Genomic DNA, 20658 nt, shown 5'->3' on the forward strand with positions numbered 1-20658 from the left:
AAGAAAAGGAATTAGATAAAGAAAATAGATAAAGGAGCCCTGGTAGTACAATGATTAAGTGCTTGCCTGCTAACCAAAAGGTAGACGATTTGAATCTATCAGCAGTTACGTAGGAGCAAAGACCAGGCAACCTGGTTTCATAAAGATTACAGCCTCAGAAACTCTATGGGGCAGCTCTACTCTGTCCGATAGGATCACTATGCATTGGAATAGGCTTCAGGACACATGACAACAGTAATGTCAGATACAGATAGCTGCCGTTGAGTTGACTTCCCCTCATGGCGATTTTATGTATGACATAACAAAACATTGGCTAGTCCTGGGTTCATTTTAAAATTGCCAGCATGTTTGAGTCCATTGTTGTGGCTGTCATGCTAATTCATCTCACCAAGGGTCTCCTTGCTGGCCCTCTATTTCACCAAACGCAATGTCCTCCTCTAGCAATTGATCTCTCCTGATGATGTGTCCAAAGCAAGTTAGTTGGACAATGTTCAGCTGGGATCTGTAAAGTTTTCATTGGCTAATTTTCAGAAGCAGATCACCACGGCTTCCTTCTAGTCTGTCTCAGTCTGGAAGCTCTGCTGAAACCTGTCCGTCATGGATGGCCCTGCAGGTATTTGAAATACCTGGCATAGATTCATCATCACAGTGATATACAAGCCACCAGAGGACAACAAACTGACAGATGGGTGGAGGAATTTTTTTAGTGTAAAGTGTCTTGAAAATATTATATGGGACATACCCACTGCCCACTGCCGTCAAGTCGATTGGATATACTTATACTTAAAAAGAAAAAAAACCTTTATTTTATTAATATATATATATATTTTAATTTAATCTTAAAATTTAACTGAGTGTCCTGTGTTTTATCTGGCAACACTACACTAAGTAGATTTTTTTTTTTTTCTCTTGTTGCAACTGGTTTTGTGGACTTTTATATTTTATTTCAGATTTTGATGAGTGCCATTCAAACCCCTGTCGGAACGGAGCCACGTGCGTTGACGGTTTTAATACCTTTACATGTCTCTGCCTTCCAAGCTATGTTGGTGCACTTTGTGAACAAGGTAAGAGCTGTTGTAGCACTTGGGTAATAAAGATTCTTGATACTTCAGATGTTGCTTCTGAATAGTATTTTGGCGTGATGAATTGGATGTTTGTAGCAATTTTGGCCTTATTGCATATTTTTTCCTGCAGAAGAAATTCGCAGGATATTTGACTAGATTAGGTTTCCTTATGTGTGGATATCTCCCAACATCTGAACTAGTATTGACTTGATCATTATTGTTTTGCTGATCGACAGGAGTTGCAGACACATACGTGGAGCAGAATTTAAGGACATCTACCCAACAAAAAAGTACATTGTAGTATATATTCTTCCTAGAGACTAATTAGGCATCCACCTTAATCCCCATACGTGGTCTTCCTAACAAGGGGTATTGAATCCAAAGTTAGTTGCTTTCATTTTCTCTCCCTCAGCACTTGAGACTTAGTGGACTTAGTTTTCATAGTCAAACTTCTCTGGAGAATGAACTGACATAATTGTTAGAATATATTAACCTTGACTTGGCAAACAGTACGTAAAAAATATCGTGAATCTGCTCCCCAGGAAATTTTCCTACCGAAGAAGCATCTACATTTTCTGAATGAAAGACAGGCCTATGTTCATGATAGCTTGAATCTTGTGATCTCTGTTATTTGCATTTTTATGGCCAACCTGAGAGTGTATTTTAGGTGGTTAATGGTAAAATTTCTTAGTCCATCAATCAGAAACAGATTGCACACTCAGCACACTCATTCTTGGAATGTCGATTTCCTGTACTTAAAGACATACAGTGGTTTGGCTTTGGTGAAAATGTTCAGTGCCAAACTTCCATTCCACCAGACAAAATGAAAACGTATTAGACACTCAGACACATAGGTCTGGCCCGTGTTCTGCTTTGCAGTGCTAATTTGGATTTCTCTGAAATTAAAGCAAAGCTAAAAGGAGCTTGTATTGAATTGCCATTTAAAGGGAATGGGTGATTACTGAGTTATAGGTTTTTTTTTTTATTGCATAGATTGAGTCTGTTTGTTTTAGAATTTTAAATGCCTAATGTGAAAATAGACCAGACAGGATCCTCTTCTTAGAGGAAAAAGTTAGGAAGCTGCCATTTGTTAAAGAAAGCAAAAGGCAAGACGCTTCAGACATTAAAATATGCTTAAATGATTCTGGCTGCCCTTGTTCCCAAGTACAAGGAGCAATTCAAAAATCATTTGTTCAGCAAATATTTATTGAGCAGCTACTGTGTTCCAGGCACTGTTCTACGCACTGAGATAGAGCACTGAACAAGACAGACAGAAGTCCCTGCTCTTGTGGAACTGATATCCTGATGATTCAGACAACTATTCACAAAGAATAAAAAGATTTCCTGTTGTTTAAGACTTCATAGTTTACCAGGTGCTTCATTTGTCTGACACACCAGTTCAACGAGTTAAGTAGGCCAGACCCTGAGGCTCAAAGAGGAAAAGTGATGTGTTCAGGGTCACACAGCTAGTGCATTGCAAAGTGGGAAGAAAAATGAACCTAAGTGGCCTAACCCTAAAGCTTAAGTTTTTCTCAGTGTTTCCACACTTCTAAAAGAGCTGTTCAAGGAGCCCTGGTGGTGCAAATGGTAAAGCTGCTAACATAAAGGTTGGTGGTTTGAACCCAGCCGGTGGCTCCATAGGAGAAAAATCTGGTGATCTGCTTTCGTAAAGATTCCAGCCAAGAAAACCCTACGGGGCAGTTCTACCTTGTCACATGGGGTTGCTGTGAGTTGGGATGGACTCCGTAGCACACAACAACAACAACAACAAAGGAACTCTCAAAGATAAGCATTTTATTTATATGTACATCTCATGGATTAAGAGAGAGATAACAGACCTTTGAAGAAATTTTGGGGCCAGTTACCGTTTTCATCCATGAATGAAGAATGTTGAGAAGAAAAAGAGTTAATTAGTCTTCGATTTCTGGTGCCACCTAACTTTCACATGTATTTTATTTTATCTTAAAACAAGTTTATCATTCATCTACATTGTTTGCTAGGGAACAGCTCTCCCAGTCTGTTTACCAGATGCAGCTGTTGTCCTGTGATTTACTGCCAGGATCCTAGAAGATTTTTTTCCTCCACTTTTCAGGTTGCCTAAGAACAAATGATTTCTTCATTAACAGCGGCATTGTTGTCTAAACAGTATTCTGTCCAAATTTCGGTGATGACTGTGCCTTTGTTTCTTCAGCTGGCTTTTTCTCTGCGTGAATAATTTCCCGACCCTCAATAACTCTAGACTAGAGCACATTTTGGTGGAATGAAAACATATAAAACCTAAACAGGGGTCTTGGATCAGTAGAGAGACAATTCTGAACTCATAGTTTGTCCTGAGCCAAAGCTAATGATAGAGTGTGCCAGTGAGAAATGTCAAAGTGATGGCAATTACATAAAGGTTGACAGCTACATGCCAGAAGTGTTGAAGAAGTTACCTGTACAACATAAAGAGGATAGCTTTCAGCTTTTGTGGTTATGAACAAGAGTTGTAAGCTATGCACCTGCACCTGCTAACTGAGAAAGCCATCATAGCAATGATGTGGTCATGCATCTAAATTTTCTGATTCTTTGTTTTTGTTTTTTGGTATAAGAAGAAAAATATCTAATGGTAATCTGTTTTAATGACAAAACACAAAGAAAGAAAACCAGACAAAAATCACTTGGGTTAAGTAAGGACAAGAAAGGGTATGCAGAAGAATTTTTTTTTTTTGATATATTATTTAATAAATTAGAGGTCTTTGAGAATTTTAAACTGTCTTGAAATAAATGATGATTTCCAAGGTTAAGGAAAGCTATGCTATTACGGAATCAGATTATTGACTTTGGTGGTAAGAATATTGTGATTTTTTTTTTCCAGTTCTCCTCCACTCATAAACTAATTCCCTCGTATACAAGGATCTATTTTCTCCTCTACCCTTCCCACATCACCTCTAAATTCTTCCGAAGAAAAATACTATATCCAAGTAGCCAATATTTGCTTCATTCTTGGGTGCTGAGTGTTACTTTTATACCAAACCAACTAGTTGTGTCTTGAATTCTCTCCTGTGAGATTTGGTGGTCTCCAAACAAGACTTTAATAAAACTTAAAACTAATTATGCAAAACAATTAGTCAGTCAGCTACAAGTAAACAACAGGCCTGACAGACTAAACTGAAATAAAGACTGATCTCAGAGATAAGTGCCATCTGTGATTATGGTTGAGATCACTTAACCAGGGACAAAATAAATTTTTCAGAATCCTTACTTTCCCACAATTGTAGAAAGAGGAGCAAACAGAATGAGGGTCAGGGGACAATTTGAGTTCCAGTTTGGCCACCAAGTCTGACATACAAGGCATGCGTTTATTTAATTTAGTAAGGTTTGTTTTCTTCGTCAATCAGTAAAATTTGGTGGGGGAGGGGGTGATGGGCGTTATTAGGTAACTGGAAGGTTTTCATGGTACTTAAAATTCTATGAACTTTGCAGTTTTGCTAGTTTTTACATGTAATTAGTTCCATATATTTACTTTTTCAGAAGTTGAATGCTAGCATATTTTAAGAAAGCCAAAGTTATTTCTACTGATCATTATTCAATGTATATGAATAATTGCATTGAATTATTTGACCCCGGGAACCCTGGTGGCGTAGCGGATAAGTGCTAACCAAGAGGTTGGCAGTTCGAATCTGCCAGGCGCTCCTTCGAAACTCTATCAGGCAGTTCTACTCTGTCCTATAGGGTCGTTATGGGTCGGAATCGACTCGACGGCAGTGGGTTTAGTTTATTTGACCCTACCTGTGGATCGGTGAGTCTGAAAGAAGATTGCCAATAAGAATATAGTGCAATGAACAAGACTGGTTTCTTTGTGAAAAATGCATAAAAACCGGCATTCTTGAAAGTCTAACTGAAACTTATTGCCAGTGTGAAATTTAGATATATTTGAAAAATGCTTTCACCTGCAACAAGATACTGATGATTGTGTGCTTGTTGTGAAAAAGAATAAATATACACACGCACACACACGTGAAATGGAGGGTACTTTAACTTGGGTTCTTTTGTTGTTAATAAAAGAAAACAGCTCACATTATCTTTACATCCTGGTGCATTTGCACAGGGATTGCTCTCCTTATGTGAGAAGGCACACAGTCCTAGCCATATATCCCAGAAGCTGCCTACTCATGAAGGATTTTTTTTTTTTTTTTCTGTTTTCTTTCTCTTTGTAAATCTTACATGACAAGAGCCTGTGGCCCCCCAGTTGCCCCTCTGGGAAATGGGAAAGCACTGCTTCCGAGGCTTTGAAGTCCTTATGCAAATAGGGCGCTCATAATCCTGCTATCTGGAATTCTTACCTTATCACTTGAATGATTCTCTTTAGAAAAGTTTTGTTGGTAAGGAATTAGCCCCAATTGCCTCACCAGGAAGTCGGCAGACACTGCAGCCCAACAGGTTTTGGCTGGCCCCTAGTCCACTTTTCTCTCCTGCGGCAAACTGACTTTAATCAATGAAATTGCAGTTAGGGAAAAATACTGACTTCAGCCCAAAGAAGTAGAGCCACGCACTTCTCAGAAGTCAGTTGGGCTCTTTTTATAAACATTTCTTTGTCATTGGGTAGATTGTCACCAAGTTTTATGAATCAGTTACCTCAGGGACATTGCACAGATATTGGCTTGGATCTTCTGTTAACGCTTGGATTGGCAAGCCATGCTTAAATGACGTGGGTGAGTTTAATAAGCCCCTGCCTGGTTTTCTTCCCAGACACTGAGACATGTGACTATGGCTGGCACAAGTTCCAAGGGCAGTGCTACAAATACTTTGCTCATCGACGCACGTGGGATGCTGCGGAACGGGAATGCCGTCTTCAGGGTGCTCATCTCACAAGTATCCTGTCTCACGAAGAACAAATGTTTGTGAATCGTATGTACCAAATAGACTTGTGTTTCCTGAAGCCTCACTCATTCTCACCACTATCTTAGGTTTTTTCTGTAACTGACGGAAAGAAAGTAGCTTTCTTGATTGTAATTCAACTTATTAAATCCCTCATCCGTGAACAACTTAAAATCATCCCACTGTATGAGTCCCACATTTTGGGAAACATTCAACTATAATATAAGAAGGTATTGCTTGGTCTGCCAGCAGTAATATGTGGAATGGCATGTTATAGGTTGAAATTGCTGCCAGTTGATTATTTCTTGACTTGCAAAAATGGTCAATTCATAGGGTTCAACCGAACTTTTCATAATCTCTATTATGAATATGCTTATGTGTTGTCTAATATTAAAGAGAAAAGATACTTCTGTTATTTTATTCTCCTAGTTAAAATTGAATTGTTAATAGCATCTGAATCTTATCCTCTGCACCTATTGGTTCTCATCCAAGTTTCCAATTATTTTAAACCATAGAAATTGGGTTTCATATTAAGAACACAAGTATGTGGAGATTGGAAGCTAACAAAACTTAGTACGACAAAGCTGCTTAATAACTCCAAGTTTAGATTCACTACCAAAATAAGATAGGATTAATGAATTCTAGCAAAGAGGAGGGCAGCTAGTTTTTATGTAGCAAATATGTGAATTTTTTTTGTTTAGGAAGCATTGTTTGGTGCACTCTTAAATATGTTCTCATGATGCTGGCTATCTTTAAGACATTTGATTGTTATTTTGCAATCTGGACAGAGGTCCATTTAACATTATTGCGTGGTATCTTTATTTTCATCTCACCATGAAAATGATTTTTTTTTTTTTTTGATAATTTTCAGAAGTGTCTGGTCTAGGTGTCCCCTGTTTAAAATGCCTTGAGAAGAAACACGTGGCTTCCAAAAGTCAAGCTAGCATGGGTAGATCTGGCACATTTTATTGGGCCATTGAATTTCTGCCAATGGCATACCAGAAAATCCAGTGCCGTCAAGCCGATTCTGACTCATAGCGACCCTATAGGCCAGAGTAGAACTGCCCCATAGAGTTTCCAAGGAGCGCCTGGCGGATTCGAACTGCCAACCCTTTGGTTAGCAGCTGTAGCACTTAACCACTACACCACCAGTGTTTCCATAGCTTAACTGAAAAGTGAATGGAAATTTTCTGCCATGAGTTAGGATGGGGGAAAAAAATACTATTATGATAAACTACTAGGGAAATAATTGTGTCTGATATTTTAATGTCCTACAGATATGTTTGTAAGTTGGCTTTTTATTTTGAAGCACATAGGGCAGAAGAACAAAATATAGTTACCCTATGAGAGTTTTTTATAAGCAGCTAATTAAAAAAAAAAAAAAAAGCCAGAGGAAGCATGATTCACTCTGAAAATAATTCTCTTTGATGTATTTTCATACATATATGGGAAAAGAAGTAAAAATATATGTGTTGCTTCCCATCCCTTAGGTGTGGGCCATGATTATCAGTGGATAGGCCTCAACGACAAGATGTTTGAGCATGACTTCCGCTGGACTGATGGCAGCACACTGGTGAGATGCTGATGAAAACGATAACTGATTTGGGAAATTTGGGGCTATGCAATGATCGAATGTTTCACGAGGGTGCTTAGACTGGAGATGAGTTAAGTGACTTGCTCAGGATCACTCAGTGAAATTGGGAAGGGTTAGCAATGGAGTCCCGGGCTAACTGATCCAACTCCTAGTGCTCCAATCACTATGACTCTCTTTAGAAGAGGTGTGCATCAGGTTTCCATGGAACTGGAAAACTAGATAATCAGCAGAAGTGCACCAGGTTGGCTTTCAGATGGTTATCTTTGCTTTTTTATAGCTTCAAAGCAAAAAGGCAAAGAATAAGTGTAAGAGAGCGCTTTTTCAATTAATTTTCTTTTTTAAACTTTTCTTCCATCTTTAATAATTGAGGCAGACATCTGCTATAAGGAGGCATGGTTCATTTTTAGCCAAGCTAAAATGCTCATTTTTTCAGTCTTAAAAAATTGTTGATTTATGATCATGTGAATCTCCTTACATTTCAACTATGCTAAATATATATACATTTCAAGAAAGGAGTGACTTGGTAAGGATGACCACAAAATGCAATTGAACCTAATTCTTTGGAAATAGTTCAAGTGGGACTGGCTATACTAGTGGTTCTCAGTGCGGGCTGTTCATTAAGATCACCTGGGGAGTGCAATTGAAAAATTGGTGCTTGGGCTCAGCCAAGATGCATTAAAACAAAATCTCTGGTAGATGGGGCTTAGGCAGCTACGTTTTTTAAGTATTTCCAAGGTGATTCTAAAATGCAGACAAATTCGGGATCCATTGGGCTAGATATCTAATTCTAAACAGGTATTAAACCAAATCCACTGCCGTTGAGTTGATTCCAACTCATAGAAACCCTATAGGAAGGACAGAGTAGAACTGCCTCATAGAATTTCCAAGGCTGTAAGTCTTTACTGCCACATCTTCTTCCTCTGGAGCGTCTGGTGGGTTTGAACTGCTGGCCTTTTGTTTTGCAGCAGAGAGCTTTAACCACTGTGCCACCAGGGCTCCTAGATTAGCTGAGAGTAAAAATTAAAAAATCGTTTTAAGCTCTTTTTTGTGTGAATTACTTAGGTCCTTATATATTAACATTAATTTAAAATAGACTACTTTGTTTTCATTAACTTAATTTGCAAGTGAATATAAAAATTAAAAGATTTTTTCTATGTATTATAGATAGTTAAAACTGTTTTTATACCTTTGTTAATGTATTCACTACATAGTAGAGGCATTTAATGAGTTCTCTCTTGTTGAATGCAAAGTTCATTTCTTGGAATAAATTGGGTTTCTAGGGTACCTAATAGTCTATTATCAAGCCTCCCTTCTACCATCTTTCCCTTATAAATAGCCCAGTGAAAAGTACAGGTCCTTGTGATCCCCAGACTGCATCATGGAAACTATAGGAATGCTCCGGGATTTGGGTGGCCAGTTCCAGTTGGTGCTTACTTGTGCCTTGCAGACCTGGGCCATGACCTCTCTCAAAGTGTGTATACCTATTGGCTGGGTTCCTGTATATTCCAGCCCTGAGCCTACAATAGCTGCATTTGGCCAGGTGGAGTGTTTGAAAGGCCTGTCATTTGCTACGAACTGATCTGACTGAGCCAAGTCCCAGTCTGCTTCCAATCTGTGGTTGGTTATATAGAATTGCTTTGTATGTTTTCATTGTTAGAGTTTATGCGCATTACTAGATGTTTATTCTGGTCCCCCATTAGCAGTTAAGCTCTTCAAAGGAATGTTCTTTTTGCTACTTTTTATTTCTCACAGTGTCTAGGATGAGGTCCTGCACTCCCTGTGTGCCTGGTTAGTGAGATTGAATAGTGGCCTATATCTGGCAGCCACACCAGGTCTGTAAAATACCTCAGGGAATTTATCTTTCTTGTCAGGTGCCATATAGGTGAGCTTAACTCGGGAGATATCATTCTTCCTCTATGTCAAAGCAACTATTACTTGTCTGTGTCCATTAATTTTTAAGGGAGGCTTTTTTTTTTTTCATGGATACTGTAGAGAAAATAATTACTTTTTCCGTTGTCTAGACTGACCCTAAAATTGGTAAACAAATAAGCATTGTACTTTTTCGGAAGAGAAATACCCATCTTCCTCTGTAATGTTCATATTGGTTTACTAGGCCATATAAACAAGAATATGACTTTGAGTGAATTTAAACTTTAATTGAAACTTAGTGATTATGGAGCAAGAACTAAGTGAGGGCTTGAGTTTGAAGAAGGGCAGCAAATGAAATAAACAAGCAGAGCTTATCAAAGAAATGACACAAGTAAATCCAGATAAAAACCCAGACAGGCCCTTGGTTTCTTCTTAATTCACTCTTTGTGTAAAATAAAAGTGTGTTAAGGAGTGTCCCTTAACTTTGAACATTTTGGAACAGAAAAGACCATCTGCCCAACAGCCTGTCTCCCTCCCATCTGACTGATCTCTGTCCCACTTCCCTGCTTTTGTAACCACCCTTTCCTCTAGCCCCTTCCTTTCTGAGAAGGCCTAGGTGTCTCTTAAACTCGTTTGTAATTCTTTCTACAGCCACCATCCCCTTAACGGGTTCCATATGTGTGCTGGCTTTGGAATAAAATAGTTCCCCTTTGTTCGCTGTTTACTCCAAGTTTCTTGCTTTTGAAAATATCCCTGATAGTTAGTAAACTCTTCATTGTGGAGAGCAGTATCTGATTACACTTGGAAATGGTGTTAACTGGACTGTATGCATTTTTAAGGACTTTGTTTATATTTTAGAGTGATTTCTCCCATCTCTCTCTCCCCTCTCTTCCATGTTTTGTTTGAAAGATTTATTAGAGCTTATCCTTCTTGGGAGGTAGAGCAGCATTAAAACTGAAAGAGCCTTTGATATTTACCTTATACTACCCTTTGCTATATAGCCTTACAATTCAATAAAAAACAAAATTTATATTAGGCCTCGATTTCAATAATTTCTTTAATTGAAATAATTAAACTTTACATTTAATAAATTTGCAGTATAATTAGATCATATTCAATATGATTATGCTTTATAGCTAGACTTATTCAGTTATAAAAACTTATACCAAATTACTGATGCTGTTTGACCAAGTTATCTAAATTGTCCTTGTTCTTCAGACTCTGATTGATTCATTCCACCTTATTGGCCTCTGTTGTAGAATGTTGCTATCATTAATAAAATGCCAAATTCTTGTCTTTATTATATATTCAGTCTTTTTCTTATTATTTATTTGGAACATTTTCCCAATAAATTTCACAAAAGAGCACTCATGAATAAAACTGGTTCTAGCCTAACACTTGTGATTTATAGTAAGGTTATCTTCTCTGAACACATTGTAGTCTTTAATTTGTCACCCGTCTTTCTGCTAAGCATTGTTCTTTAACTTGACTATTGAGCTCCAACAGTGAAATGCTTCCAGTGCTGTATTAGAAACCCTAACAAGTAACTTCAATAACGAATTGCTTTACTTGTCACCCAAGTAATGTCTTCAAAAACACCAAGTTAAACCATCCAAGTTAAATACACATTAAAGCTGGAATGCTTAAGGCGACTTTTTTTTTTTTTTTTAATCTAGCGTCTATACTATTAGCTGACTTTTAACTTCTTTTTTTTAACCTTTTGTTAAATGGATGACTAATCTGAAGTGTCTTCTCCCAGATGTTTTCCACTTCCAACGACCTTTCCCTCCCCTAACTACTCCCTGGTTACTTTCTTCTTAGAATTCTTTAAAGTCTCTCCATTGCCTTCAGTATAAATTTTGATTATTAGCATAGCACACAGAACCCTTCATGATCTGGTTCCTGCCTACGAACTTCATCTCCTGCCACTTCCTAAGCCATATCACCTCGAAGTGCTCACAGTCCTGGATATTAACCGTGATCTTGCACCTCTGTGGGTCTTTGCATACACCTGCCCTAGTGCTTAGAATATTCTGCCTCTAATTTCACTTACTAAACCTTCAAATGCCTTTCTGAGCCAAGAGTCTCCTTCTTCCAGGAAGGCTCTCTGACTGGAAGTGGCTTAAGAGCTGCCCCCTGTGTTTCTGCAGTCTTCCCTCCTAGCACAGAACCCTGTGGGGTTGACTTCCTGACACTGAGCCTTCTGAGACGGAAATTAACTTTCATCTTTACTTCTTCAGCCCGTAGCAAAATGGTTCACCTAAAGCAGATGCTTAGTAAATGTTTGTTACATGAACAAATGATAATTAATACACATACATCGCTTGGCCAATTCACTGTTATCTTTTGAATCCTGAAATGACCACATTAAGGCTTTTGGGTTTGTCTCTTTGTGACATTTTCTGTTTATCTGAATGAAATATATATATATTTTTTAAGTTGTACCTGTATGAAAAACAATAGATATTTTAACCTTGGCAGCACAGACAAATAGATGGGTTTTCAAATATGGTGACCAAAAAAAAAAGTTCCTGAAAAATAGAAGTGCGTAGCTGAGCGTAATGCTTCTTACCACAGTTATTAACTCAGAGGAAAACAGGTATTTCTCCTGGAAATGATGACAAATTTTGTCTGTGGCTGTCCCAGAAACACTTTTTAAATAAATGTTGGAAAGAAAAACTGGAAAGCAAACTTTCCAATCTTTGTCACACCTCCATGTTTGAATTTTATCAGGACAGGTTTTACATGAAGCTTTAGGAAACCAAGTTACTCAGAACTTTGAAGGAGGATTTTTTTTTTTTTTTTTTTTTAAAGATAGCCACATATTCTGTCAATATATTTTCTAAAAGAAAAATAACTTTAAAAAACATTTATATTCATATAGTAGTGAAACAGGGAAAGGAAATATAAGTCCTAGATGTTATCAGCTCATTTCATTTTTTATGGATTGTTTGGCCGAGAATGTTTTGTTGCCTCAGGCTGGACAGAGCTTCATTTATCCGTCTACTACCTGAGCCTCTTCTTTCAAGGACAGAGGCAACCAGACAACAGAGTGCGCTGTGGGGCCATTTACATTTTCCCGTAAACCTGCTCCCGTTGAGTTAACTGTGACTACTGCTGCCTCCACGTGTGTCAGAGGGGAACTGTGCTTACAGGGGTTTCAATGGTTGACCTTTCAGAAGCAGACCACCAGGCCTTTCTTTGGAGACATCCCTGGGTGGGCGCAAATCGCCAACCTTTCTCTTAGCAGCAGGGCGTGTTAATTATTTGCACTACCCAGGGATTCTATATTTTTCCATTATTCCTGGCAAAATTATTTTTACGACTTCCTTTTAAACTAAATACTATAGACTGTCTATCGGACAGCACTATTAGAGAGATATCCAAAACTATTAGGTGCCGTGATTGGACTACTTTGTAGAGCACAACTCCCCAACAAATGGTTGAAAATCAGCTGGTAGACCTCAGAGATTTAAAGCTGTTACCATCTTGCCCCCTCTTTGCTCTGACCCCCAGGAATAAGTTTCTTACAAGGGGAGGAAGAATTCTCCTTAATCTGTATTGCTCCTTTCTTTCTCTCTTCTCTTACTGAATTCTGGCACCGCCAAAGATTACCACTAACCACTGGAGATCAGAGACTTCAGTAAATCAGACGTTAGCTCAAAGAAATATGGCATCCTAAATGGCTATGTCCAGAGGTTGAGGATGGAATAGAACTGACATTCCTGTTCTATTTTTAAAATGTTGAGGAGTTTTAGGAAGCTTTCATTTCTTCAGCAAAAATAACTCTGATTTTATTTTTATCCATTTAAAAAAACATTTTCTACATCCCCTTCACATTTTTACTTCAGTTATCTCTGGCTTGTAAGTGCTTGGTGTTGACCCCTGCTAGGCTGTTGATTTGCAGGCTCCCTTGGAAGCAGTCCTGGCTTCCTTTTCATTCTCCAGCTTACTAGTTGGTCAAAACAGAGATTTTCTCTCTTCTGTACTTGTCTGAATCTAGCCAGGAAGTTGTTACTAAAACGTAATTAGTAAATGTCCTATATTCTAGCTCTAACCAATTCATTTTGCCTCTTGATAGCTATGACATTGATTATGAAAGGCTCCTTGATAGGGATTCCTTTGAGAAGTGTGGTCCAGCCCTAGTAAGGTAGCACACCTAGAAGTTGAGATACCTGCTTTTGCCTCTCTGCCAGTTAATGTACAAGAATGCTCAGATTGGTTGTGGGTTTGGCTTTAAATCCAGAGGCTCCTTTTCTTCTTCGACAAATAAATACATCATCAGTCTGTCAAGGAAAGTATTATGAGAAAAACCAGCATTGAAACAGGTAGAAACAATAAATAGCCCTGAGTCCAGGGACAGACACTTAAAAGGGGCATAGAAAAGGAGTAACAAATCATAGACCATAAACCATTATTCTTTTTCTACAGGAATGTATCATTATTATCCTTTTATAAACAAAAACTTTTCTATCCTCCTCCCTTTCCCAGATGTCCTGGACACTGAAAAGAGAATCAGGAGTACAGAATTAATTAATTCTCGATCTTTCTAAGCTTATTTGTAGGTTTCTGCTCTTTTGAAAGGATTGCGCATGATTTGGTCATGCAAAACAAAAAGCCCCAGACCCAAGACTTAAGTTTTACTTTTTTCTACCTGAAAATCTTAGAGGACTTTCTATAAAATATTTGCAGATGGATGTGTGTCAGGCTTTGGTGTGGTTTTAGCTCCAAGTCAGAGGCCACTTCTCTGTGAACAAGTTACACTGCATGTCAACAGTAATCTAATTATCTTAAACATCACGGTCTTCATAATATTAACCTGAAAGTCAAAGAAGGACATAGGCTGTTCCTTCGTTCTTTAACACATTACTCAGGATGTGGGAGAATTTTAACATTACTTTCTGCAAAAGACCACTAAGCTCTTAATGAAAATTTTCACTTCTGCTGCAATTTAATTTGATTTGAAATCCAGAACGAGTTCTGGTGATTCTACGTGCGAAATACTGAGCAGTACTTGAGCACAAAACCCCTTTCTCTGTTTGCCTTGACTTGAGTGCAAATAGCCAGTGACAGGTCAAGCAGCTAGAAGAACAATGTTTATCCATCCCTGGAAAATCATTTCATAATTGGTAAGATCATACTAAAAAAAATGAGAAAAGAAGATTTATCAATACAGTTGTCCTCACTGATGCTTTGCCAACAATGCTCTATGAAACTTTAAAATCACATACAGACATTTAAATTTAATTGCTAATTAGTTTAAGGCATGCATAACCATGGGCAAGGCAAAAAAAAAAAAAAGAAAAAACTGAATGGTTTTTTTGGCAGTTTCTCATTGCATTTGGATTGTGAGCACTTCACGACTGATGACCTGTGCAAATAAGCTTGGAGGGATGGAGCCGCTGGCATCATTCATGTTATGGATTAAACTGCAAGGAGCTCCGTGGGGCTCTGCCAGAGGCCCCCGTCTCACAGTGGGAGTAACTCACATCCTTTGGAAAATGCTTTTGATAATTACTGCTTTGTAGGGTAGTGAGCTCACTCTATTACACAAGATTAGTGCTGTACTCAAGAGCCGGCCAGATTGTCTCTCCCGCACAGAGGTTTGCCAGCTAGGAAAATAATGGGCATGTTGCCACTTTAACAACTGTCAGGAGACCCCAGGTTAGTTTTTCTTCCCTTCAGCATATTCGTGTTTGTAGAACTGGACGCCAGGCTGCCAACCTAGGGTAGTGACACCAAAACAAACGTCTCTTTCTTCTTTAAAACAAAGCTGCTTTTTTCCTTTCAGTTGTGGGTCAGCAAATTACCCTGTTCAACTAAAAGACAACAGCAAAACCATAAAGCTCCCTTAAAACATAAATAAATAAGGAGTAACTTTAAGCAAGTGCAAGGATCAGAAGAGGGTATATCCCTACCTCTCAGGAAGGTCAGTTGCCTCGTACAAGTTAAACACAGTTAAATGTAGTCCGCACAGACTACAAACAAATGCCTATTATGTACGACAGCCATCTAGGGGGAAAAAGGCATTTTAAAGTTACCAAATGTTTTGATTTCTGTAATAAGTAGTCCTCAGAGCCTCCTTTCAGATAACCATTTGACCTATGTGATGAAAGGCTGGGGGGTAACCCAGAGTGATTATTCAGGGTGTTTTATTTAGTGAGAGGTGGTTTCTTATCATCTGGTAAGCCACCCTCTTGGGAAAGAGTTTTCTATTCAGAGTTTGCTTTTGTACTGGGGTGGTCATCTGCTTACCCTTGGCATTGACTTCATTTGGATTTAATTTCTAGTTCTGGGAGCACAAAAAACAAAACAAAAAAAACAGCAGCAGCAAAATCAGTCCCAGGTGATAAAGGGAGTTTATACATAGAGAAGTCTGCCCGCTTCAATTCAGGTGTTTTTGTGGCTAATTCAGATAAGTTTTTACTCTAAAAATAAGCTGTGAATCACACTGCAGGCATTTCTTTTGGGCAGGTAAGTGTTTATTTATGGTTTGCTCTGTTCTAAGGAGGATTTCAGGTGGATATTAGAGATTTGACTTCGCTTCTGATGCAATTTCACCTTTGATGTAAATTATGTTCTGATCATTTTAAAAGAACAAATGGAGAAAAGTAGATTGTAGATGAATAGTTTAGTCAGAGAGAAAATTTAGAGTATGTCTCAGTGGCCTGCAACAAAATAGAATGCAATCAGATTGGTAAATACTGATGAACTGAGGCTTATCTTCTAGTAAAGGGTTTTCTTCAGTTTTCCCTCACAAAAGTGGGAGGGCACATCGTAAGTAATCTTTTTGCCTTTTTTTTTTTTTTTTTTTTGCCACATAAATAGTCATGATATTTTCAGGGTATTCTAAGATCCATTTTGTTAATAGGGCTTTAGTTGGTAAAAAAAGGCATATCAAATACAATGATGGATGGATATCACCACCTAGTGGTCATATTATGTTATGTGTTTCAAAACTTCACCTTCCTAGAACTCCACCTAGAGCTCCGCAGGAATAATATTCTCTGTGAATTAAGTTCCTGTAGCTTTGGGTTTGAAAATTCTTATATGAATTGCTTAGTATTGTGAACCTGAAAGTTCAATGTGAAATGAGATGGTTTTTCAAATGCAGTGTGAAGCTGATGCAGTGTTTGTCATATGCTTAATAAGATCGTAGCAACTAAGGGAAATTTTAGGACCAATCTTTCTGTATACACAGTAATAGGATCCAGCAGAAAGTTTTCCTTGGATAGTTTCCTTGGCAGGTGAACCAATAGGACTTTTGTGGTTTTCTTATGAAAGTTTTTAATGGTGAATTAAATTAGCAGTGCTTGGGGGGAGAGGGGGAGGTGGAGAGCAGTAACTGGACTGACTGTTCAATGAAAAAAAAAAAAACCCAAATTATAGCTTGAAGCGTTGTAAATTCACTTAACAACCATAATAATGTGTCACAGCAGGGCTACACTGGACAAATGTCAAAAATAATTTTATCAATGGAATATGTGTGATTGATTGGTAAAATCCATAACATTTCCACAACATAGAGTGCTTAATTGGCCAGTCAAGACAGCCTAAACTACAGTGAATTTTAAAGCATAAAAAGTGAACTGCACCTAAGCTGAAAAATTAGATCCAAATATGTGCGTGGATGGATGGATGGGTGGGTGGGTGGGTAGGTAGATAGATAAGTATACATATAGATATATAGATAATATAGCAGGTTCTTGACAGTTGCAGATTCCAGGTTTGCAGTTCTAGCTATACATGAGAGACCCTACAGATCCACAATATGAAATAATTTACACTTTTTGCTCAGTCATAAATTTGAACTGTACCCAATGGCTGCCTATTGTGTAAGAAGTGTTTCGTTAGCTATCATGCTTAATGGGACAGTTCAGTTTTCCCATCTCAAGATATCTGTTGCTGTCTAATTTTTGTTTTTCTTTACTATGTTTATGGTAGGAACTTATCTGCTATACAGGTCTAAACAAATAGGGGCATCACCAAAGGTCTTAGCTATATCCTTCCTTAATGCCAAGAAGCTTTCATACGTGTATTGGTGTGTGTGTGTGTGTCTGAGAGAAAGAGGTAAATCTCAAATTTATGACTCACAAAAGGTGAACTTTAATTTTATCTAGTGCCTGTGAAAATTCTGTGTTGTTTTCATTTATATCTTACTATTTGTGAGCCAGCAGAGAGGAAAAGAAACCAAGAAATTCTAAACAGAGAGTCTGAATCTTTAGGAGAACCAGCACCCACTGATGATTCTTTGAAGCTATTTGACCGAGTTAAGAGACAGTAAAATCTCAGTGAAAACATCTGTAATGCGTAGAGTATTACGGAGAAGGGTTAGTTATTGATTAGTAAGCTGTGATAAGAACAGCTGCTCTGAAAACTTCTTAGTCTTAAGATGGTGATAAAAAGGATTTAAAAACAAGACTTTGTTGAATGGTCTGAAAATTCTCTGTAGTAGAGGTTGAAATATAACCTTGTATCTTTAGGGTTTTGATTATCAGATTGGCATCATCTTTTTTAAAGTCCTTTAAAAATCTTAGTATGGAAAAACAAATACTATTTTGGAATGTTGCATGGAGGGATAAAAGTAAGTCCTTCTATGGTTCCAGACCCTTCCTTGCTCCATTCTATCGTTTTCACTACCCAGCTGTATGGGTCTTTCTGTAAAGATTCATTTCCTTGTATATATATGATGTGGAAACTCTGGTGGTGTAGTGGTTAAGAGCTACAGTAGCTAACCAAAAGGTTGGCAGTTCAAATCCACCAAGTGCTCCTTGGAATCTCTATAGGGCAGTTCTACTCTGTCCCATAGGATTGCTATGAGTCGGAATCGACTTGATGGCAATGGGTTATACATCGTGTAGAGAACCAGCTGGAATGTGACTGTCACAGTAGTGACTGACTAATACTGGATGGTTTTATTCCGTTTCTTTAACTGAGTGCAGTGCTCAAAGCTGAACCCAAGCAAGCTCCTTTATTAAACCAATGGGGGGGGGGGGCGGGGAATACTGGTCTAGTTTTTGGATGTTTTGGAAGGAATCCTGTTTTAACCTTAGAAAAGAGGCAGTTATCCATGACAGCACAAGGCAAAACAGTCAATTATTTGTATTTTTATTAGCAGTTTGTTTTGCTCATGCTTGTGAGGCTAGTTATCTGCTGAGTTTTTAGGGCCAGAGCATTGGTCATGGGCATATGATATTTTAAAGGTACGAGATCAACTGTTATCTCTGAATGGCAGTTGGCCCCTTCAGGACACTATCTAATCAGAGAGTCACCGAGAAGATGTAAACCTTGTCTGAATTTAATAGGTTACTGATAAATTTCAAAAGCAGAGACCATTTGTCTTCCAATGTGCTGATGTAATCAAGTTGGAGACTTGCAAAGAGTTGAGAAAGAGACACGTAGCTTTGCTGCATTCTTGAATGAGAAGAAAATAGTCAAATCACTCTTTAAAAAGAAAAAAAAAAGGTTGCCATCAAGTCAACTCCAACTCATGGCAACCCCATGTGGGTCAGAGTAGAACTGTCCTCCATAGGGCTTTCAATGGTGCTCTTTTCAGAAGTAGGTTGCCGGGCCTTTCTTCTGAGGCACCTCTGGGCGGACTTGAAGCACCAGCCTTCGGTTTAGTAGCCAAGCATGTTAACAATTTGCACCACCCAAACCAAAAGCAAACCCATTGCCATCTAGTCGATTCCTAGTCATGGCAACCCCATAGGGCAGACTGGAACTGCCCCCTAGGTTTCCAAGGCCGTAATCTTTGTGGAAGCAGACTGCCGTATCTGTGGAATTGCAGTTGCTCTGTGAGGTAGAAATGTGGGCACACAGTGTAGCCATGTTTACTGCCAAAATACTGCTAGATAATTCTGTTTCATATTAATGTGAGACACAAATACATTTTTAAAAAGTAGAGTAAAACAGATTATTTGGAACAAGATAATCTAAGCATTTAAAATGTTCGATAAATTTTGATGAATTACTTTAGTCCTGTCTGAGTTTTTTCCACTCAGGATTGGTTTGTAATGAGTTCTTTGGTTTGTGGGGACAATTTAAATGTCAGAGGAACTGTACTTAGGAGCTGTTGGGTTTCAGCCTGGGTTTTTTGAATCATTTTATGATTTTGGCAACCGGTTTGCTTGAATCTAATTGGGGGAAAAAGAAAGAAAGAAAAAAAACAATGACTGAATCCAATTTAATTGAAATGGTTGTCTTTTTTAGCATATTTTTTTTTTTTTTTTTACTATATAGAGAACTAATCATTTAATTGGAATTCTAAAAATGAAGTAACTATCATATAATATACTGCATTAGTAGCTTCATGCTAGGTGAAAAATAGTTCTTGCTTAATAAAATGTTTTTTATTAACTTTGTATGTAAGATGCAGAAAATTTTACATCTCCGCTGACTTGCCTCTACACCAAATATTTTGAATTTTATGTCATAGTTTTCTCTGCTATCAGAAAAGAATAAAAATGCAAAGTAGTTTTAGGGCTCTCTTTTTAGGGATAGAAATGATCCTAGACCCTGGGGAAAGCTATAAAAGTTTAGGGTTTGTCATGGGGAACATGAGTCCCTAAAGTGCAGACAACCCTGCAGAGGCATAGCCAAGATTTACTTTTGTCAAAGGGATTAAAATGGATTCTCCCCAAGTCATGTTAGTTTTTTGAAATAATTCTTAGTTGGCCGTCCAGCCCAAGAAGAGGGTCGAACTAGGGTGGATGTTCATAATTGCAAGTGAGGAAAAAAAAATCCAGGTGGGAGGTGGTGAATTTTTCTCTGCTTTTTCCAAGAATCAGTATTACCTGTATATATGAGGCACTGCCTATATGAAGGGGAACTACTTCATTCTCATAACTCAGAATTGATTTCCAGAGGAGGAATTTCTTAATATTTAATTTTAATGGAAAAATATGTTATTAAATCTAAAGTCAAAGGTTTCCCCTTTATATTCTTTCTTCCTGTAATGTTAAATAAGGCTGTACAGAATTCAGGAGGAAACAAAGAAAGCTGTTCAGAAAACTCGAGTTTCCTTTGCTAAGTCAGTTGGGCAATAACATGGAGCAAAATCAAAGCCGCCCAGCCAAAATAAATCTGCACAATGGACTATCAGCTATGAGGTAAAAGTGTGACAAGCCTGTGGGTATCAGACATTCTTGTAAAAACCACAGAGCTAAAATTTGGTCCTGCACCATGAAGCCACAGCTCTGCCAAGCAACAACACAGAACACACGTTTTAAATCATCTCTGCAAGCCAAATGTAATCCCCACCAAAGACAATTA

At 38.1% G+C, this 20658-nt stretch overlaps 1 protein-coding gene across 2 annotated transcripts in view; it reads left to right on the forward strand.

Annotated features, from left to right (window-relative positions):
- Positions 1-20658, forward strand: part of VCAN (versican) — a 119459-nt gene that overhangs the window by 86135 nt on the left and 12666 nt on the right. For both annotated transcript variants that reach the window (XM_003408123.4, XM_003408124.4), the window contains 3 exons: positions 951-1064; positions 5793-5951; positions 7412-7494. In XM_003408123.4, the coding sequence (XP_003408171.2) occupies positions 951-1064; positions 5793-5951; positions 7412-7494 (356 nt within the window). The remainder of the gene's footprint in view (positions 1-950; positions 1065-5792; positions 5952-7411; positions 7495-20658) is intronic.

Source organism: Loxodonta africana, chromosome 2 (genome assembly GCF_030014295.1).
Source record: "Loxodonta africana isolate mLoxAfr1 chromosome 2, mLoxAfr1.hap2, whole genome shotgun sequence".
Lineage (NCBI taxonomy): Eukaryota > Metazoa > Chordata > Mammalia > Proboscidea > Elephantidae > Loxodonta > Loxodonta africana.